The 23,407-nt window shown below is 35.5% G+C and overlaps 1 protein-coding gene across 3 annotated transcripts in view; it reads left to right on the top strand.

The window, feature by feature from the left end:
- The window catches only part of Pde11a (phosphodiesterase 11A), a 514,960-nt gene that overhangs the window by 289,779 nt on the left and 201,774 nt on the right, over positions 1-23,407 (top strand). For all 3 annotated transcript variants that reach the window (XM_087200903.1, XM_004857742.4, XM_087200900.1), the window contains exon 6: positions 18,645-18,777. In XM_087200903.1, the coding sequence (XP_087057029.1) occupies positions 18,645-18,777 (133 nt within the window). The remainder of the gene's footprint in view (positions 1-18,644; positions 18,778-23,407) is intronic.

Raw genomic sequence — 23,407 nt, 5'->3', positions numbered from 1 at the left:
CCTATGTGTAGATTTTTTTTGATCAAGGCTAGCTGAAGTCCTATATGCCTCATTTATCTGTATGTCAAGTTCTTTTCCCCTCCTTGGGAAGTTTTCTGCCATTACTTCTGTGAACAGTTTTTTTTATGTCATCTGCACTCTCTCCTGTTTCTTCATTGATTCCAATCAGTCTTATGTTATTCTTGTTTGCATCATCCAGCAGCTGCTGGATTGATTTCTTGTGTTCCCTTACAATTTTAAAGCAATTTTTCTTTTCATGGTCCCTAGTTGCAATCTTATCTTCTATATGTGAAATTCTGTCCTCACATTGGTTCATTCTGCTGCACAGACTTTCGATGGGGTTTTTAATCTCCTGGAAATCTGTTTGCATCTGTTTTATGGATTCCATTTGTTTCCTATGTTGAGATTCCATCATTTTCCTCAGATCCTCTGTTTTTTTCTCTGTGTCCTCTCTAGATTTATTAGTCATGTCTTGCACTATGAGCACAATCTTCACTGTTATCTGAATAATTATTTCTGATTTCATTTTTCCCAGGTCCTCTTTTGTTGCCAGTTCAGACAGTCCAGGTGGTAGAGTATCAGATTGTTCCATCTCGTTTCCCTTTTTGCTGTAGGTGATCTGGAAGTCTATTTTTGAGGCTTGTTTATGTGTCTTCTCATTTCCACCTTGGGGGGGGGGTGCTTCTGGTGCCCACGCGGCTCACCTTCTCTGCCCTAGGAGCGTGGAATGGTGGCTGGGGAGCTTCCTTCTTGGTGGCAGGACTGGCTCAGCTTCTCTCAATTCTGTTCTTTTGATCTATATGTCTATCCTCATGTGAGCACCATATTTTCTTGATTACTGTGTCTTTGAATTAAGTTTTGAAATTGGAACATATAAATCCTCCAATTTTGCTCTTCTTCAAGATTACATTGGTTATTCTATGTCTTTTGGATTAAAATATTAATTTTAGGATAAACTTGTAAATCTCTGCAAAAAATGGCACCTGAGATTTTTATAGGGATAGCATTGAACCTATTGAACAGTTTGGATGGTATTGTGGGCTCAACAATCTATGTATATAGGGTATCTTTCCATTTGTTTAGATGATCTTTCATTTTTTTCAACAGTGTTTTTTAGTTGTAGGAATCGGTGTATGAATTTATCCCTAACAGGTGGGGGTGGGGGCAAGAATGAGAATTAAAGACAAAAGACACAAAGATAATTTGGAAGAGGAGGACCAGGGGACTCTTTGGCTCTAGTGGACCAAAAAAAATAAACCCTGAACTGATAATGCTCCTCACTTTGATTAGACTGGCACAAAGGAGAAGCAAGCAAGCATGTGATCCAGGGTTCAGGGAAGTTTCTCAGGTTCTCATAATTTACAGATTGCACTTGAATGTGTATTTTCCTTAATTAGACTTCAGCTACAGTTGTTTCTCTCCTTGAAACTGGTTGAGGCAGGCAAGCTAGCGAGCAGCCCATGAGGGCGGGGAGGAAGGGTGGGTTGCTATCGCCTCCCCTGCATCCAGAGCATTCAACCTATGCTCCGGACTCACATTTGATTTGCCACATATAGTTTTCAGTATACAATTCTTGCATTTATTTTGTTAAATTTACTCCCAAGTATTTTATTCTTTTTAATACTATTCCAAAGGAAATTTTCTTAATTTTGTTTTTTACTTATTCAGTGTTATTGTTTGAAAATACAACTGATTTTGTGTGTTTATCTTGTATACTGTCACCTTGTTGAACACATTACATATTATCTCTAATAGTATTTTTTGTGGATTGCTTATGATTTTCTGTATACAAGATCATATCATCTGCAAATAGAGACAGTTTTACTTCTTCTCCAGTCTGCATGCCTTTCATTTCCTTTTTTCTTGCCTAATTACTCTGTCAAAACTTTCAGTTCATTGTAAAATAGAAGTGATGAGAACATATATCCTTGTCTCATTCCTGGTATTTGGGGAAAGCTTTCAGTCCTCACCATTAAGTATGATGTTAGCTGTGGGTTTTTTTAAATGTCTTTTATCAGGTTAAGGACTTTCTTTCCACTCCTAGTTTTTTGGGTGTTTGTTGAGTGTCATGAAAGTGTTAGATTTTTTTTCTGAATGCTTTCTTTATCTATTAAGATGATCATGTGATTATTCTCCTTTGATTAATATGGTGTATTATATTAATTGATTTTGGATCTTAAACCAATCTTGCATTACTGGGATAAATTTCATTTGGTCATGATGTAGAAAAAGGTCTTCCAGAACTGCTTCAGAGAGTGGTAAGAGCAATGGGACAAGTATATTCAAAACGAGGGTGGATACTTTGAGGAAGATTAATGGCAATGTGTCTCTTACTGTAATAAATTGTTTTAAATTTAAACATTCACTGTATTTTCTAATTATACCTTATATATATGATTTCAGTTATTTTTCAATGGTTGCCCTAGGGATTGCAATTAACATTTTAATTTATAATAACTTAATTTGGGTTAGTATCAACTTAACTTCCAAGATATCCAAATGTTTTGCCTCTATATAACTCTGTTCTCTCATCTTTCATTTGAGTTATTATTAGCCTACAAATTATATCTTTTTACATGATAAAGCCTACCAATACAGTTTTACAATTTTTGCATTATGCAGTTGTTTTTAAATGAGGTAGTAGGGAAAAAATTATAAAATATCTTAATACTATTTTTTATTTACCTATAGAGTTATCTTTACCAGTACTGCTTATTTACTTCTTCATATGGATTCACTTTGTCCTCTGTTATTTTTCATTTCAGTCTGTAAGCTTCCCTTTAATATTTCTTATAGGGCAGTCTACTGGCAACAGATTTTCTGGGTCTTTGTTTATCTGAAAATGTCTTAATTTCTCCTTACTTTTGAAGCATAGTTTTGCTGGTGAATTTTTGGTTGACATTCTTTTTCTGACTTCACTCTAAATATGTCAGTCAACTGCCTTCTGCTGTCCATAGTCTCCGATCATGGAGCTATTAATCTTACTGAGCATCATTCATATATAAAGAGTTCATCTTTTTTATTGCTTTCAAGATTGTCTCTTGGTCATGGTCTTTGGACAGTTTGGTTACCATATATCTAGTTATGGATCCCTTTCAGTTTATCTTCATTTAGTGAACTTCCTTAATAATGTCAATTAATGTTAATTTTTATCAAATAGGGTAATTCTGAAGCCATTATTTGTCCTCTTCTCTCTTTCTGGAAATCCTCCTTATACAGGTTTGTATATTCAATAGTGTCCCACATGTCTCTGAGATTCCATCCCTTTTTCTTAGTTCTTTTTTCTTCTACCTTCTCAAATATGCTGCTGAATCCTCCCCACAAGTGAATTTTTTATTTCAGTTATTGAATTTTTCAATTTCAGAACTTCTATTTGATTCCTTTTTATAATCTCTATTTGTTTATATTCTTTATTTAGGAGACATTATTTTTATATATTCCTTAGGTTCTTTAGATATGATTTTCTTTACTATTTTGAATATATTTACAATTGCTTGTTTAAATTCTTTGTTTAGTAAGTCCACCAGCTAGGCCCACCATCTAGGCTTATTTAGAGACAGTTCCTATTGACTGCTTCTTTTGTCCATATGTGGACCATATTTTGTTTTTTCATATGTTTCATGATGTTTAGTTGAAAACTGATTACAGACATTCCTCATTTAACCAGAGTTTTGTTATTGCAACTAGGTTGTTAAATTAATTGGTCACTAAATGAGGAATTGTATATAGTATGTTCCTTACAATATTTGGAACAAAGAAATGATCAAAAGAAACTCCAACATGATGTCTTTGCTTTTATTTGCATAACTCTTACACACAGTACTGAAATGTGTAACAAAATGAAACTATAGTACTGTACTATACAGTACAATCAACAAAACTTACAGTACTATATAAACAAAGTGTACTGTACAAAAAAAGACATTGAGGTTGTATAAACAAAATGTCAAAACAAAACAAATAAAAAGACAAGTCATAAGTTCAAATAACACACTTCAGTCATAAGACCAAACAGGCATTAAACAAATGGGTTGTTAAACAAGGAACATCTGTACTTTCAATGGTATAATGTGGGAACTGGAAATCAGACCTGTCTCCTTTCCCCAGCTTTCTAGAGTTTGTTGCTATTTCTGTTTGTCATTGAATTAATTCTATGGAAGTCTGTATTCATTGTTGAATGTGCCAACTCAAGTGTTTGTTACATTAGCTTGTCAGCTAATAATTGGCCAGAGACTTCCTTAAAAACTTTGAACCATAAGTCTTCTGGCCTTTGCTCTGCGTATATGTGGATGACACCTTCAAGGCTCTGCCAGCAAGTTTACTTAGTTTTCACAGAGTTTCAAGGACAGCCACAGTGAGGATTAGGGCCTTCTTTTTCCTGAACATTCATATAAGTCTAAGTAAGTGTGTGTGTGTGTGTGTGTGTGTGTGTGTGTGTATGTGTGTGTGTGTCCTTCTACATTTGCAGTAATGTGTCAGAGCTTTTCAGTGCCCTCTGGGAACATCTCATTTTTAAGCTTATCCTTTTAAGGTTTTTGGTCATCTCCTTGTTAGCCACAACTGTTATCACTACCTTAGGCAGTTTCAATGTTAAATAATTGCTGCTTTTTTTTCCCCACAAATATACCTAGGGATAAGTATTATTCTCATAGAATGAATTCTGAGTCAGCCAACTAAAGGCAAGTGAAGGTTTCCATGGAACTGGCTAAGTAGTCAATAGTGACACTTCTGTGAGGATAGAGCTTTGGGGGAGCACCAAGTCTATTCTCTGCTAATGGTTGCTAAGCTGCTGGTTTTCATAGCTACCCCAGGATTGGGGAGAGAGAAATGGAAATAAAGTACATTAAAATGCCACAAAACTCACTGTTCTTACTGAGATTCAAATGTTTCTCTTGAATAAATGTTCATTGTATTGTTGCAAGACTGGTTAATTTTCAGAGTTCTGAAATACTTGGATTTTGACAACTTTTGATGTTTTTCTCACTGTCTTTATGGAGAAATAAACTTTCAGTGGTTTTTATTCTCTTACTTTGGAAGATCCCTTCTCTTCACTTTTTTTTACCCTCTTTTATTTCTCTGTTATCCAAGGTAACAGGGAAAGTTAGCCAAATTCACACATGGATGTTAAGACGGAATATTTCCACAAGTACATCAAGAAGATACACTGTCTCTTTTACTTTCTTCCTCATGAATCTTTCTTTTACTGTGCCTCTCCACTATATATGAAATCAGTGTTTTGCATAAATAAAAATATGCTATTTGTTATAATTTCAAGGAAATGAAGAAAATGTTTAAAACATTAAATTCTTTAAATAAGAGCCTCACGAAATTCTTTTTTGACCATCTATTGTCAGCAGCACATTCAAGGATGCCAAACCTCATTATATCAAAATTTAATATTGTTAATAGAAAGGTAAAAGATCTAGGTGGCCCTGAAGACTCCTTTCCATCTCCTTTCAGTTGTCTAGCAAGCACGAGGCTCAATAGATCTAAGGTAGCTTAGTGGAAGACAAGACTGGTACCAGAGGCTACACTATGAGCTTCCTCTTGTTATTAAGGCCACAAGGAAGTTCCACTGTCAGAGTTACTTAGATATTCTCTGCCTCCCTTTCCTAAAAATATTTAGAGTATTATAAGTTTAAGATGTGTTTAGTGAAATGTTTTATGCCTGACCTAAAAACACCTTTCAGGGAAGCATATCGCTTTGACACTTTTGGAATTGATAGTTTGCAGTCCCAGATTCCCCAATTTTGTAAATACACTCCAAAGCACTAATGTTGCATGTGTCTATGATGATAATTACAGGAACAAAGTATTAATAAAGGAAAGGAAGGATTTGTAAAGCAGTTGTATATCATTTGTATTCATTTTAAAGAAATTCAAGGAAATGTATTTCTCAAGCATCTAAGTTTCATCTCTAAAACATATAAAATTAAAATATGTGGTTTTGTGTAAATTTTCATGACTCTGTACTTGACGAATCAAATGAAAGACAATCCCACTCATTACCTTTGTTTATTTCAGACAAGTGGGATTGTCACTGTAGTAAAACTGTCACAGAGAAGACTAAAAGCTATAAAAATGTTCATGAACAAGACACATGAGAAAGTATGGAGCTCAAACATAGTAAAGTAGCCTCTGTAGGTCAAGTGTCCCTTGGATTGATGCTATGCAATAAATAGAATTAGAGCAACTCAGAAGTCTTAATGGTTGGTATTCATGTTAAACCCTTATTATTGTAGGTCTCTTATTTAGCATGCTTTAGTTAATATTTTAGCAAACTGACTTGACTTCCCCTTTCTAGCTGTATGTATACAGTCCCAGGTCCTGTTGTGAGGTGTACCTTTATTCCAGAGATTTATGAAGGTGGCTACGGCATCCTACAGAGAAGTGGTGGACCTAGTTGAAACCTCTAGGATACAATTTTACCTGTGCACTATCATCAGCAAGTTTGCCAGCTAGTATGTATTCTCTTCCGCACCTCTCCAAATCTCTCAATGCTGTCACGGTCCAAAACAGTAAGCATCTAGGAGCTAAGCAGTTAAACAAAGCATGTCTCACCTTGGTGTTTTTAATAAAAGAAAAATCTTTATAAGAACTGATATTTATCCAGAGCCTTCTATGTGCCATATACTCTTTAACATTATAGTATTGTACCCTCAAAAGTCTCTGTGAAATGGGGTTTATTTCTCCCATTTTCATTATTACATTTATCTATAGTCTCACAGCTAGTAAATGTTGACCAAGACTAAGCCAGTAACAACAACCACCAAAACATATTTGCTTGGTTATGAAATTATGAAGTTTTTACTACATGATGCTATATGGTAGACATCACCATACCATTCAACAGTCATCTCAGAATCACAAGCTACTTCCCTCAAAGTGTCACCAATTCCTAGGGGTAATATACCTCATCGCTCTAATTATACAACTTGAGGAGATGAAGTATAGAAAATGTGTTCTTTGGGGCTGGGGATTTAGCTCAGTGGTTTCACGGCCTGCTGCACAAGCTCAAGGACCCGAGTTCGATCCCCCATACCAAAAAAAAAAAAAAGAAAGAAAAGAAAATGTGCTCTTTGGTTGCTGTATCTTAATTTCTGATAACAGAATGTTTTAATTGAGAGAAAGGAGAATATGATGAAGTGTCCCCAGACAAGAGTTTGAAGGCAAGTTCTTTAATAGGTCATGATAAACTTAAGGAACTCCTGAAATTTAGAATATATCCCTGTTCACTACAGTGTAAGAATTGACAGGCAGTTCTGCTTGCTAATTACACACTCTCATTTCCTTTTATGACTGAAAGATTTGTTTGATAATCTTCAAAGATATACTGAAGCCATTAGGGGATTATTAATCCCCCAGTCCTGGGGGGCTGGAGATTCTCCTGCTGGGGTTCCAGCTTTGAGTCCCATTGATATTGACTTAGTTCCTTAATCCCCTAATTAAAAGACAACTTCAAATAATGTTTCACAGCTGGAGGCTTTTGGAAAGCTCCAGGGATAGAAAAGCTTTCCCCAGCAGAAAAAGTAAAGAATAGAGTGTCTATCTGTGTGAACCAAAGTTCAGACTAACCTCTTTTTAAAATTTCATTTATTTATTTATCTATTTTATTTGTACATGTTTGTAGTACCTAATGTTTACATTCCTCATGTGGAGTTGGTATATGTACATAACATATCTTAATTTCTCTTTTCATCCCCTTTCCCTTCCTTCCCTCCTCCTTCCTATTTCCTATCATTTTTTATTTTGCTTTTTATTTATAATTTGCATTTCTCATATAAGAGAAGCCATGTGATATTTAAGCGTGTGTGTCTGATTTATTTCACTTAACATTATGGTCTCAAGGTGCATCCATTTTCCTACAAACGACTTGAGTGACCTCTTGAAACAAATTATCAAATACATATAACCTGAAGCACAAAAATCAATTTTTGTTTGCAAAGCATGAAGAAAGAAATATCTGTCCCCAATTGTTCTTTGAATTCCTCACTCTTGACCTCTCTTGATCCTACCTCCACTTGATAATACTTAAGCTACCAGCAAAGCAATTGATGATCATTCAATGACAATGAGAAACCAGATTATGTATACGTTAAAAGTTCTGTCCCAAAACTAATGATCAGTTTTTAGTTAATGACAAGTCTTCATCAATGATGGTTAGTATGTTGAGAAAAGTATGTTAGTTTAGTCTTGAAAAAGTTAAATTTTAGGTGCCTTGGCAAAACCAAAAGTGCCCAGAAGGTACTTGGATAAATGTGTAATATAGAGTTCAAGACTTAAGAGCCTGGTGCTGTTACAGATGTGGGAGACACCTATTTGGATATGCAGTTGTAGATACAAGGAACATGCAGATATTAGTTTGGCTTCTCACATTGTAGCCTCATTCATTGTCTCCACCACACTTCTATATAGACGTTAGTTCTGTTATTTATTATACCAATACAGAAAACCCCACACTTTATAGATTTGCTCATGCTGTAGTTTTGTCTGATTTTTTTTAATTGTTTCTCTGCCAGGTAAATTCTTCCTTATATTTCAAAAACCAGTTTAAACCAACTTCCTTTGTGAAGTGGTTTTCCAAATACCATTCTTAACTCATAGAGAACTGACTTCTTTTTCTCTGATCTCCTACTGTCTTGCACATCCTTCCATTAGGGTGCTTATCACAGCCCACTGTCATTGTTGGTGAGTTTCCTGAAGGTCTGACCCTTTAAGCTTCTCCCCACACCCTCTGAACAGGTGAGGCCAGATTTGGGTTAATATTCATGTACAGATTCTTTCCAGGTATCAACATTTTTCAGCAAAAATGAAAAGACCCTTTTCATTCTTTCTCATTCGCTTCATACAAGATTCACTCCTTCACTGTCTAGCACTTAAAAAGCCCAAACCAATAGTCATTCTTGAACAAGTAGAGTTCTAGAAGTTCTAGTGAAGCCTAGAAGTAAAATCTAATATTGAGAACAAAAATATCAACACAGGCACAGTCTAATGATTAACAGTATTTTATTCAGATACTTTTGTCTTCTAATACAGAGACTTTTTAAAGAACTAACCCTGGAGATAGCATTAAGTTTCTTTTTACAGTTTCCTGTATTTGAACATTTAGCTAATCTAGAATTTTCAGGCAACTGAAGATGTTGAAGTCACTTGTCCAGGGGTATTTTATTTTGTCTTGTTCTATTTTGCTTGTATTGATTTTCCTCCTACACTACCCTGCAACTGGTCAACCCTGAGGTTTCTGTCTGCCTCACTGGCCCTCACTTCAGGGGCAGACACATTGCAGGAATATGTGTTTTCTCTAACAGAGCAGTTCTCTTTAATCCTCACCCTACATAGTCAATATTTTTTAGCTCATGAAGATTTCTTTGAATTCACTTTGAGTCTCACATTTGGAACCAAGATACCACTGAGGAGGGAGCCTTGAGGAGCCTTGAGGAGGGAGCTGTAGTCCTTTACATGAAACTCACTTAAATACCTACATCTTTCTATGCCCTTGATCTTTGTAAAATAGCAAGATAATTTTCTAGTTACCTTGTTAGTTTAGCTGAATCATGAATGTAAGGAGATCTATTTTCTTAGTTAAATTAAGCTATCAGGTAGTTGACTTTTATATTTTAAGTATTTTTCATTGAAGTTTAGATGTCAGTTATATTTATTTTATTTTCTCAGACACCTATTTTGTTTTCCTGCAATGTCTTTTTCTTTGAGTCAGGATGTTTTCAATATTTTCACTATGGGGGTCAAAATATTGTTATGATTTGAAAGTAAGAAGATATTACACACAGACAAAAAAATAAACTTTGGAAATATTTGAATTATTTCTCAATTGCCCTTTGGTTTTCAATAAAATGAATGTCATTAAGAAATAAAAGCCATTTTTCTTTTCTGTTATGCATTGGGATACAGTAAATGTCTTGGCAACACACATACATATCCACCAACACTCCTGTCAGATACTCACTTGTGTGAGGTGATTGATAAGAGCATTTTTCATTTTGTTGAAAGGAGTTAGCATCTGTATGTGGACGGTCAGCCCAGCCCTGGCCTCTACCTATACAGAAAGCGGGTTGAGCGTAGGCCAAAGGAAATATTTAGTGAGGAAACTTGTGACAATGTGAACCCAAGCAATATAGTCTCAGGACTCATGGATCAAAATGCTCCACAGAGCTTCGCAGAGAGTATTCTTCCGTTACTCAGAAAGCATTGCACCCTGAGAGCCAGTTATTAGCCTCTTTCAAGTGGCTTCCAAGCAGTGGGCTTTGACAATCTTAAATGAAAGATTAAGTTGCCCTAGAGACTGAGTGTTGGGGGAAAGACTCATAGGTGTCTGTGTCCTTACATCATGTGCATGGTAGTGCTCGCTTCGGCAGCGCATATACATCAGGTGCGTGATATCTAGGGACCACTAAATTGATACAAAATCATTTGCACTCTAAAGCTGTGAAGGACTGAGAATAGTCACATTACAGATGTTTTTCCAAACACATCTGGTTACTAATTCAAACACATGAGGAAGGTCACTCCATATCTTGGTTAGGCTCAAACTGAAAATCTAAATATTGGTCTTTGATACCTCTGTTCAGATTTTTCTAGACTCAAGAAAGGTGATTAATTCAACTTTGGGATGGATATACATATCCTCCTGACTTTGTTGGTGAGACCAGGGTCTAGAATGAAAGAAGTGGTCATCCTACCTCCATCCTGCTCAGATATGTTGGAGAGGACTGTTCTATACTGGCTTTCACATTTAAAAGGTACATAACCAGCAGGGCTGTGTCTAGCACTAGCAGGATATGAACAGCAAGGCATGCTATAGAAGAAGTAGCTGAAGAGATTAGAGATAAATTGGGAAAAAATGATCCCACATGGAAGATCCTAGGGAATGTGCTCATGATTGCCACATATTTCAAGGGCTGTCAGACAATGAAATCCATGCTCTTTGGCTATAAACCATGGGACTGAGAACAAAAGATGATAATTATTAGCAAATAAACCAAGCTGCCACAAAATGGAATGGAATATTTTGTAGGTAATGAGTTTCCTGTCATTGAACTATTCAAGTTGAGATTACATCCCTGTTTGTCAGATGTGTTGAAGAGAAAGTGAGTGAAGCAGGATCACTGACAGTTCATACAAACACCTATGTGAAAATTAGAAAGCAAACATGCACAATGAGGCTAAATGTCAGCCCTATGTATTCATTTTTAGGGGACTTCTGTGCAGGGAGAACCTGTGCAGCCACCCATGGGTGTATCTATCATCTGACCATGTCCAGTTTCAGTAGTAATCAATGGAAAGTAAGGAAACCATAGTGAATAAAAGGGCCCTCATAAATAAGAGGGGAGTGACTGCAGGACCTTTCTGAAAGAACTGACCCTTTAAGCCAACGGTATACCTCAAAACACAGAAATAATTTGAACTCTTTCCTTTGTAATTAAATTCACAACACCAGATTGCTGAAAAAAATAAAGGGATGTTGTCATGTGCAGAATTTGCTGTGAAAGTTGTGATGCTTTTAAAAAAATATTGACTATGGCCTAGATAATATACTAAACATCAGCATAATAATATCTCCACAATAGCTATTTAAGTACTAGTATTATACTCACTTTACAGATGCAGTGTAAGTAGCTTGCCTGAGATCACTTTGCTACAAAGTGACAAAGGGGCATTTGAAGAGGTATGTCTGACTCTCAAACTTTTTGTGGTCTGAATTATAGCACAAAATTACTTTTTTAAAAGAAATGAAGCAAAGTTTCAAAAGCTCTCACTCCATGTCACAATTCTGTACTATAGTAGGATATTAGGATTTGAAAGTTTTCACTGGTGCAATAGCTAGAATATGATTATATTCATAGCATGAATGTTTGTGTCCTTGAAAGATTCACATGTTGAAACTGAAGCCCCACTTTGAGGCTATTTGCAGGTAGGGCCTTTGGAAGATGATTAGAGCATGGGGTAAGCCCTCCTGAAAAGGATTAGTACCCTATAAGACAGAGCCCACAAAACTTTCTTGTTCCTTCCACCATGTTTGGACACAGCAAGAAGGCACCAGCCACTGCAGCTGCCAATGCCTTGATCTTGGTCTTCCCAGGCCCTAGAATTGTGAGAAATAAATGGTTGTTGTCTATAAGCCACTCGGTCTATGGCAGTTTGTTGTAGCAACCCAAACAGATTAAGACAACGATGTAAATATCAAGAGTGACAAATCAGCTTCCCTGACTGTCCCACTGAGCATCATGTCTCCCTAGACCTTAATTTATGTACCTGTGTAACATCAAACTGAAGAAATGCAGGGGTCATTTTCAGAAAACCTGTCGACACTATTGCAGCTATATAGATCAGTTCAGGTTTCACTCCTATCTGAACTTTGAGGTAGACTTGGCAACTTAGCAACAGTCATATGATAGGTTTTTCTTTTAAAAATTGACTTGGGCATTTAAAGGTGTGTATTGTTTAATGTCATCGTGTTTATTTTTTATCTCCTCAGCTCGGTGGTGAGCTCTCAAGAGCAAAGATACAATGCCTTGTAAGAGGCAGCACTTCTTCTATGCTGTGTGACGATTTCAGAATGATTTCAATGCAGCATGCAGCTTGAACTACACAAAATTCCAAGATGTTTTAGATTTAAAATGAAACTTTCAGGAATCCCTATTCAGTGTTTTTGTCAGCCTGTCTTCTTTGGGAATTTCTTAAGTAGGGACCTGAGGTTCTTCATTATCAAATCCAGTGGGGGTTTTTCTTCTACTTCCTTTGACTGAAGCGCAGGCTAAAGTGTTATCTTCAGCTTCTTCCTGAAACTCTCTCTGAGGATGACAGCCCCTCCCTTCTTTTTTACTTATTTATTTTTTTTGGTGATAATCCATGATTCTTGCTTTCCTCTTATCAATTAACTCTTTCTGAAAGAAAACAAGAAAAATAGAATAATCTGGCACTTTCGAGTTAGATTTAGGTGAAAATCATATTTTCACTTGAGAAAGTTACTAAGCATCCCTGGGCCTCAGTTTTCTGATCTATAAAATGTAGGAAATATATCCATCTCATAGGATTTAGGTGAAGACAACAAATTAGGTAAAGCATCTGGCTTGGCCCTTGCCACAGTGGGTGATAAATTTGTTTTACCTTTTTTACTTTTTCCTCTTTCCCTATATTAACTGCTCTTCTCCTTCTTTCTTCCCCTGTACTATATCTAGATTGCCCCATATACTTTCTCCCTGAGAAATATTATCTGTTATTTCCACCTTTGTATCATTATTTTCATCCCTGAGGACTGATCTGAGTTCTGGTCCACATGAACAACATGCTCAGCTTGCAAAATATTTGTCATCCATCCCCATCTCCCCAGCCCTCAATCAGACCCTTTCTGCTAACAGTGCTAGACACTGTCACCAAGTAGCACTTCTTGAGTTACCAACATGATATTAATATTTAATATGTAAGGGATGAATGACATCACAAATATATACTGAATTTATCAGGCAGAGGTATTATTTGATTTCTTGATGAGAGCCATTCTTTTTGAAGTAAGGTGAAATTACATTGTTGTTTTAATTTGCATTTCTCTAATGTCCAGCAATGCTGAACACTTTTTTCATGTATCTATTGGCCATTTGTACTTCAGAGAAGTGTGTGTTCATTTCAGTTGCTTATATTTTGATTGGGTTTTTTTATTTTGGGAGGGTCTAATTTTTTTGAGTTCTGTATATATTCTAGATAATAGTTCTCTGTCCGAGTGTAGCTGGCAAAAGTTTTTTTCTCATTTTGTAGGTTGTCTCTTTACTCTGTTGGTTGTTTTCTTTGCTGTGCAGAAGCTTTTCAATTTGATATAATTCTATTCGCTGACTCTTAACATTTTTTATTCAATTGCTATTCTGTTCAGAATGTCCTTACCTATGCCTGTGACTTCAAGTGTTTTACCTACTGTATCTCCAAGCAGGTTAAGCATTTCTGTTTTAATATTTAGATATTTGATTCATTTTTATTTTAGTTTAAAACATGATGAGCAATACAGGTCTGGCTTTAATCTTCTGCATGTGGACAGCCAGTTTTCCTAGCACCATTTGCTAAAGAGGCTATCTTTCCCCCAACATGTTTTTGGTCCCTTTGTCCAAGATCAGATGAGTGACTGTGCCTGGAGCTGTTTCCGCATCCTCTATTCTATTTCATCAATCCACATGTCTGTTTTTGTAATAGTACCATTCTATTTTTATCACTGTAGCTTTGTGATATAACTTCAAATCTGTGGTTGAGATGCCTCTTGCTCTGCTCTTGTTACCCAGGATTGGTCTTGCTATTCTGGGTATCTTCTGGTCTCATATGAATTTTAGGATTTTTTTTTTTTTGGTACCAGAGATCGAACTCAGGACCTTATGCTTGCAAGGCAGGCACGGTCGGTGCCACTGAGCTAAATCCCTGGCCCTAAGATTGTTTTTTTCTAGTTCTTTGAGGAATGCCATTGGTATTTTGATCGGGATTGCATTAAATCTGTATATCAGTTTTGGAAATATGGCCATTTTGACAATATTGGTTCTGCCTATCCAAGAACAGGGAAAACTTTCCATTTTCTGATGCCCTCTTCACTGTGCTTTTTCTGAGTTCTATTGTTTCCATTGTAGAAGTCTTTCATTTCTTTGGTTAGATTAACTCCTAAATACAGTATTTAATTTTTCTTGATGCTATTGAAAATGCTATTATTTTCCTAATTTCTTTCTCATACACTTATGTATAGGAATGCTATTGATCTTTGTGTATTGATTTTGTATCCTGCTACCTTGCTGAATTTGGTTATTAATTCTAGAAGTCTTTCATGGAATTGTTGGACTATGTAAAGGAGGACTATGTTGCCTGCAAATAATGATAATATGATTTCTTTGTTTCCTATGCATATCCTTTTTATTTCTTTCTCTTGCCTGATTGTTCTGGCTAATGTTTTGAGTACTGAACATGAGTGAAGACCATGAATATCCTTGTCTTGTCCCTGAGTTTAGAGGGAAAGCTTTCACTTTCTCCCATTTAATATGATGTGGCCATTGGTATGTCATGAATGGCTTTTATCAGATTGAGGTAATACCTTCTGTAACTATTTTCTTCAGGATTTTTTATCATGAGTGTTGTTGGATTTTGTTAAGAGATTTTTCTGCATCTATTGATATGATCATGTGATTTTTGTCCTTTTTCCTGTTATGTGGTATATTACATTTACTGACTTGTGTATGTTAAACTATTCTTACATCCCTGGGATGAAACCTACTTGGTCATGTTGTATGATCCTTTTTATAGTTTGTTGATTTGCCAGTATCTTACTGAAGATTTTTGCATCTATGTTTATTAAAGAGATGGCCTGTGGTTTTCTTTTGTAGTTGGGTCCTTGTCTGGTTTGGAACCAGAGTGATGCTGGCTTCCAGAAATGAATGTGGAAGTTTCTTCTCTTTTCATTTCATTAAAGAGTTTGAGTAGTATTGCTATTATAACTTTTGAAGTTCTTGTTGAATTCAGTGGTGAATCCATCAGATTCTGGACTTTTCTTAGTTGGTCTTACTGCTTAAATTTCATTGTTTGTTATTGGCTTGTTCAGAATTTTTATACGTTCTTGATTCAGTTTTGGTAATTCATACATGTCTAGGAAGCTATCCATTTCTTCAACATTCTCCAATTTGTTGAAGTTCAATACTTCATAGTAGTTACTAAAGATCTTCTGGATTTGGTAGTGTTTGTTGTGATTTTGCCTTTTTTATTTCTAATTGCATTAATACAAATCTTTTCTCTCCTTTTGACAAGTATGGTTAAGGGTTTATCTATTCTGTTTATTCTTTTAAAGAACCAACTCTTCAATTTATTGAGTCTTTGTATTATTTTTTTGTCTCAATTTCTTTAATTTCCAATTTGATCTTTATGAGTTCTCTCCTTAAACTAGGTTTGTGTTTGGACTGTTGTTATTTTTCAAATATCTTTAGGCTCAATATTAGGTTATTTGAGCTTGCTCTTTTCCTAATGTGAGCAATGATTGCAATAGACTGCCTTCTTAGGACAGCTTTCCTTGTGTACCATAGGCTCTGGTGTGTTGTACTGACATTGTTGATTGGTTCTAGAAATTGTTTAATTTCTTCCTTGATTTCTTCTGCGACCCACAGAGTGTTCAGGAGAGTGTTTAGTATCCAGCTGCTTATAAATTTTCTGTGGGTTTTTTGTGGTTGATTTCTAGTTTTAGTAGACAATGATCTGACAGTATGCATGGAATGACTGCAGTTCTTTTGTATTTATTTAAGCAGGCTTTGTGGGTGAATATGTAGTCTATTTTGAAGATAATTTCATGTGCTGCTGAGAAAAATGTGTATTGTGTTGTAGTAGGGTAGAATACTTTGAGGATATCTATTAAGTCCATTTGTGTGAAGGTGTGGTTGAGCTCTGATATATCTTTGTTGATTTTTGGTTTAGTTGATTTGTCTCTCTGAAAGTGGGATATTGAGGTTACCCACTATGATTGTGTTGAGGTTCATTTATCTTTTATATCTAACAGTGTTTGTTTTATGAAGTTAGGTGCCCCAATATTCTGTGTATATATATTTACAATTGTTAGCTCTTCTTGCTGAGCCAATTCCTTAATTAATATGTAGTGACCTTCTTTGCCACTTCTGATCTATTTTAGTTTGACATTTACTTTGAGAATAAAATTGCTACCTCCGATTGCTTTTGGGGTCTTGCTGCATGGAATATTGTTTACCATCCTTTGATTTTTAGTGTATAAATTTCTTTTTGTAATAGATGAGTTTCTTGAATGCAACAGATTGTTGGATTCTATTTTTTGGATTTTGCCTATCTCAGTCTTTTAATTGAGGAGTTGAGGCCATTTACATTGAGAATTATTACTGAAAAGTATTGCTTTTTTCCTATCACTGTGTTCTTTTTCTGTTGTGAATTCCTTTACTTTTCCTTTTTGTTTAACTATTTGCCTTGCTTGATTATTCATTCTATCTGATTTGTTTGTTTGTTTTGATGGCTTCATTGTTTCTGTCTACGATATTCTTTTGTATTTTTTAAGAGTGATAGTTTTCTGATTGTGTATCTCTGAAGGTGTTCTTTGTCATGGAATGTCCTTATTTCTCCGTCAATTTTGAAAGATAGTTTTACATGATATATTATTCCAGGTTGGAAGTTGTTTACTTTTTAGGGTTTGAAACACTTTACTCTAAGTTCTTCTGGCCTTTAAACTTTGTGTTGAGAAGTCAGCTCAGGATTTACTTTATATGTGATTTTTTGCTTTTCTCTGTCAGCTTTATAGATTCTGTCATTTTGGTGGACATTTGGGATTTTGACTGTGATATGTCATGAGGAGCTTCTTTCTATTGGAGTATTCTGTAAGCCTTACTTACCTGTATGTGGAAGAAATAGTCGGCTCATCATTTTTATTTTTATTTTTGTCCATATTAAGGCAACTTTCTTTTCCTGGTGCCTGGTTCTCTTCCTGCCAGCCCTTGAGGGGGTGCATTGGTGTATGACAATTAAATTTTACCCCATTTTGTTTTCAGCATCTTTGAGTGCCTTGGTGGGAACTGTCTAACTTCACCCTGACTGGTGAGGAGACTAGCATGACTTTGAGCTTTATTCAGTCCTCCAGACTGTCACTGAAGGGCCAACTTGCTTCTTCCCTCAGACTGGTCCTTTCCCAAGATGGTGTATGTACTGTGCCTATGGTGGAAGGTTGGGGGTAGAGCACCATGATTCAGGTGCAGACCAGTTTCACCCTTCCCACCCTCTAAACACATTTTAGTCCAACAGGATTATCTTTTCATTTGCCCTCCACATGAGACTTTATCTTTCACCTCTGCCTCATGGTAACCGCTTTTCTTCAACAGCAAATCAGAGGCACATCTCATCACAGCTGTCTCCCAGTAGTTGGCTCAGTATGACTAATTCTTATAGCATTTATGTAAATTTAATTTCTACCATGAAAGTGATACAAGGGAAAGTTCACAAAAATCATTTGGCATAAAATTTCCTGTTAAAATTAAATATGGGTAGAATTTAAATTATTAATATTAGTGGATAATAAATTAAAACAGACTTTTAAGTGAGATTTTATAAGTAGGAAATGTGCTTTTATTATTCAAACTACAAAAACACTCAGATACTAAAACAGTTACTAAAATAATTACTAAGATTATAGTCTAGATGTGCTCTTTTTCCACATTTAAAATTTTGTAAGTTCTCAATCCATGTCCTGATATTTTCCATTCTTGGGTTTCATTTTCCTTGGTACCAAAACATCTAGTCTGTTTAAAGGACACAGGCTGTGGAATTCAGTGGAATTTTAATAAGTCACTGTGTTTGTGTCCTAACATCAGTGTTGGTCACTATCTGATTATCTTCTATGTATTTGCCTGCTTTGGTGCCTAAATACAACCTAGAGTTACTCTCTGGGTCAGAATCTATTATTTCTCTTCATGGATTTGAGTATTTTACATTACAAAAATGGTAAGTAAGTCATTTTGGAATAGCTACTGATAATTACCTCACTATTGTTCTGGGACCAATGTCTCCCTTAATGAGGCTAGATAATCCTGCTATTAATGTAATTTTATAGCATTTGATTTTAAACAAACTTACATTTCTCTTTTCCTACTGCCTGCTTTGTGTTCTGGCAGTTTCAAAGAAAGCATGGAGAAATCATCATATTCCGACTGGCTAATAAATAACAGCATTGCTGAGCTGGTTGCTTCGACGGGTCTTCCTGTAAACATCAGTGATGCCTACCAGGACCCACGGTTTGATGCTGAGGTAAGAGGTGTCCTCAGGTTTCAGTCATAGATTCATTGTCAAAATGTTGATGTTTTGCTGGCTGAAGCAAAAAAGGGACAACATGAAGACCCCTGGCAGTTCTTTTGCATCCTTCCTCTGTGATCTGGTTTTTAGCATTGCCTACTATTGACTGGCAGCTAGAAAACTTCCCATCTCTACCCTGATTTGGGGCAAAATTATCCCTATCCTGGCATTTTTATGATGAGGTATACTTTATATTAAACTATGAAATATTATAAAATATATATAACAGTTATTTCCCAACTGATGTTGTAACTGCCATAGTTTTTGAAACACAAAACATAAATTGGTTAATGTTATTGCTTAATGTTAATTATAAAGGTACATTATGCTATGCAGAATATATTTAAAACAGTTTTTAAATTGATATCCTAAGGTAGTATAAAGTATACAGTGAATTCATATGAGCTAATGAAATATCTCTATGTATAGACACAAATATATAGATAATACATATATCTACATATACATTATACATACTCATATATACATCTAGATGTATAGATCTCATAGAATACATGTGTATAAAATACATATAATAAAAAGTTTCCCATTCTAGTTTGCAATGCCTGTCTCTGAAGAGTAGCAGGAGTTTTTGAAGAAGAAGGGCGAGGAGACGTGTGTTACAAACAAAGCTGAGGGGCATGGAAATAGGGGATCTGGGGTAGTTTAATGTGATTGATGGGCTGTAGGAAATGAGGCTGAAGAGGGAAGCAGGGGTCCCAATCACCAAAAGCTTTTGAAAATTGTGTTAAGAGATGTGAGAGTTAATCATGAAGCATGAGAACCAATAATTGAGTTCTAAACTGAGGAAGAGGTACTTATATTTTAGAATGATCGATCATACTCTCTACAGAACAGATTAATGATAATAACAATGGAACATGTAATCTCTGCAACCGAAAGGTAGGAGTCATCACCTCCATTTTACAGAAATTGACAGCTGCCTTCTCCATTGCCTCCTTTGTCCATTCCAATAATATAATGAGATCAGGGAGGCTGAGTTCTAGGTCTAATTTATAACTTCAGTCAGGTTATTGTTGCAGATCTGTACAGGGAAATCTTAAATTACCAAAACTAATCACCTCTCTGTACTGCCTTTCTTCCCTTGGATACATTCTCCATACATTTTCTATTCCTTTTGGGGCATTAGGCGTAGATGCTCCCACTTTGGAAATCCTTTCATGAACTTGTGGGCTGGGTGTACTTCTGGGGTGGCCTATTAGCTGTCTCAATGCTGATCACCCTCTAGCTCTTTTCAGTTCTGAGGTAGTGAGTCTGAATTTGGAGTTACCTTCTTTGGGAAATTCATTGTCCTAAGTGTCTGATTCTCTTCTAGTAAGGGAAAAAAACACCATCTGGGTTCTGTGACTGGAACAGTGAAATGATTTACAGATGTCAGTGTTTGTGTCCTTAACATTGTGATTGAGTTAGGTTTGATTTTATGATTTTTTTGCCTTTGCTATGTTTCTGCTTTGATCTTGGAATATTGAAGACAATACTTCTATAATACAATTTTATCACAAAATAGTCTCTATTATTAACACCAGTAATAATTAAACAAACCAAAAGATTTGCTATGAAAAAAACTAGTAACTGCAAATTCACTTTTACAAAGTCAGTGTATTTGGTTAGCTGTCAGCAAACAATTGTCATTTTCCTCCCCAAAATCATAGCATTAAATTTGGCATGAATTGTTATTATTTTGCACTTAGCTTTGGACTGTAAAAAGAGTCCAATTCTGGGGGGAAAACGTTAAATTACACTATTTCTCTTTTTATTGGTTTATAAAATATATGTGAAGATTTAACAGAATATAATATAGTGTATACCTGTGTACCCACCACTCAGTTTAAGAAAAAAAAGATCATTACTTTTGATCTTTGTATTATCTTCTCTAATCTCATTTTCTTTGTTTCTCTCACAGAGGCAACCTATATCCTGAATTTGAATTTATCATTTCTTTGCTTTTCTAGACAGTTTCATTGCACATTTTAATTCATCCCCAATACATTGTTATACTTTGCATATCTATAAACTTTACATAAAGTGAATAATATTGTGTGCCTCTTTCTGTGGCTTACTTTTTTCCACTCAATATTGTGTGGCTGGATTGTATAAATTTGTAATCCATTCATTTGTTTTTGTTTTGGGGTATTCCATTGTATGAGTAAGATTCAGTTTGTTTATTCATGAGGGTGTTGATGCAGATTTGGATTCAGTTTTTTACTGTTATGTGCATAACTACCAGGGATATTCTGGTTCATGCCTTTGAGTGCTCAAGTATAAGAGTTTTTCTAGAATGTATTCCTAGGAGAATGACATATTGAATCACAAACTGTAAACATCTTTACCTTTACCAAGGAATGAAAAGTTCTTGTCCAATCATTATTCTTTCTTTTCCTATGAAAAGTAGCAAGCAAACACAATTTATATCTCACAAATACTTCCTGTTAATACAATATAATGAGCTTGAATATGTAATATCCTTACATCTACAGGCAGACTTTTAACTGTATCTCTTTCTGATTAGTGATACAGCCACTTTACACTTCCCTGCACACTTGTAGGCATACTAATAAGGTAACCTTCCCAGCTGATCTTTAAAAAGAACAATATGTAAATTTGAGCAAAAGAAAACAGCTATTTCTGTGTAGTTGGGCATAAAATTTTCATGCCCTGATCCAGTAGATGAAGCAATGATGTTGGAAGACAGTAAATTGTAGTAGGTTAAGCTGTGACTATTTCATGAAACCACTTACTTTTCTATGATAAAATGAAGCACAAACTTAGGCCTTCATTATTTCCTGCCCCTCCACTCAAATACTGCAGTCAAATGCAAATCTGAAGACACATTATAACATGGTCTGTACACATTCTCTTTGCATGGTACTGAAATGCAGAGTTGCCTTACTTTTACCTTCTGATGCTGAGAAAAAAATTTTTTGGAAAGGAATCAGAGTTGATGAAGATGAGGGAGAGACAGAGACAGAGAGACCATTCTGTCTTAATACAGGTATTTAGTAGATGTATAATGCAAATGTGTGTGCATTATGCATTATGTATTTTACCAATACAAGCAAACATTGATCTTCTTAGTCTCCCTCCCTTTTCAAATATGTTTCGCTGCAGTGACAGGTGCATATATTATATGTATATATATATTAATAATGAGTGAAACAGACTCCAGATTAAGCCACAGGGCTCTCCCAAGAGGCTAGGAGGCTCAAACTTTCTTGCCACAATGTCTGATGTAAGATGATGTAGATCATAAGATAAAGACAACCATGGCAGATATTTTTTCATTAATGAATTAAATATTTCCATCGAGATAAAACAAATCATAATAAAATAAAATCACCTCAACCTTTTGTCCTACCCATAAAAATGATTCTAAAATCATTTTAGAGACAGAAAGCAACTTTTAGAACTGTCTTGTCTTCTGGAAAGTTTTGAATCATCTCTTGATGTGGGTTAAGATAATACATGGGTTCACATTTCTTCCCAGCAATCATAACTGAATACAGATGGTCCCTGACTTATGATGACTCAGTTCAAGATTTTTTAACTTTACAGTGGCCCAAAAGCATACCTCTACAACTATTCTATTTTTCATTTTCAATATAGCATTCAATAAACTACATGAGATATTCAACATTTTATTATAAACAAGTTTTTTGTTGGATTTTGTTCAACTGTAAGCTAACAAGTGTTTACAGTACATTTAAGTTAGGCTATACTATGCTGTTATGTTTAGTAGATTATATATATAAAATGTGAATTTATAATATTTTCAATTTATGTGGGTGTATAGGCATGTAACCCCATTGTAAATTGAAGAGCTTCTGTAGTTTTTTTATCAGTGGTAGAAAATTAGGACATAACTTAAAAATTTAGGATTTTCTTGTCATGGCTGTTGTACTGGGGATTGAACCGAGGGGCTTTGCACTAAACTATATCCCTAACTCCCCCCCCCCCTTTTGAGTCAGGGTCTCACTAAGTTGCCCAGGCAAGACTTAAATTGTGCTCCCCCTGCCTTGGCTTCCCAGAGTGCTGGGGTTACAGGGGTGTGCAACAATGCCTGGCTAAAAATCCAAGATTGACTATTGATTGTTATCTTTACTAGGAAAAGCGCTTGATGTTTTTGTTTTGTTCACTGACTTTCCAGAATACTGTACTTTCTGGTTGGTTAACAGAAATTTGAGAGAGGTAGGATGGGGAATCATTTTCAATGCATTTCCTTTTTCTTCTACAGATTTTTTCAGCCTAAGTCTACATAAAGTATTTAAACTTGCTAGAAATCCAGTTATCCTTAGCACTAATATTTATTCTAAATTTTTCAATGTCTCTGTGGCTAATTCTGACAACTTGAACTCACTTTACTGAGTATGGAGGGCCCCAGTTCCTCAGAAAATGTAGCTATGTGGGATAGAATGCCCTAAAATTGATTGGCCCTATTTTGAGATTTCATACCATAGAAATAGTACAGATTTATTTCATCTATAGGTGAGGAAATGACTTAAGGTAGGACACCAGAAGACTGAATTCTCCAGGTTCTAATTCAGTGCCCTTCTCTTGAGTGGCCTTT

The sequence above is a fragment of the Heterocephalus glaber genome, unplaced genomic scaffold (genome assembly GCF_053883595.1).
Source record: "Heterocephalus glaber isolate CG9 unplaced genomic scaffold, H.glaber_assembly_v1.0 deba00000347, whole genome shotgun sequence".
NCBI classification, from domain to species: Eukaryota; Metazoa; Chordata; class Mammalia; order Rodentia; family Bathyergidae; genus Heterocephalus; species Heterocephalus glaber.
Note: the sequence above shows the minus strand (reverse complement) of the source record. Positions and strands in the feature narration are given on the sequence as shown.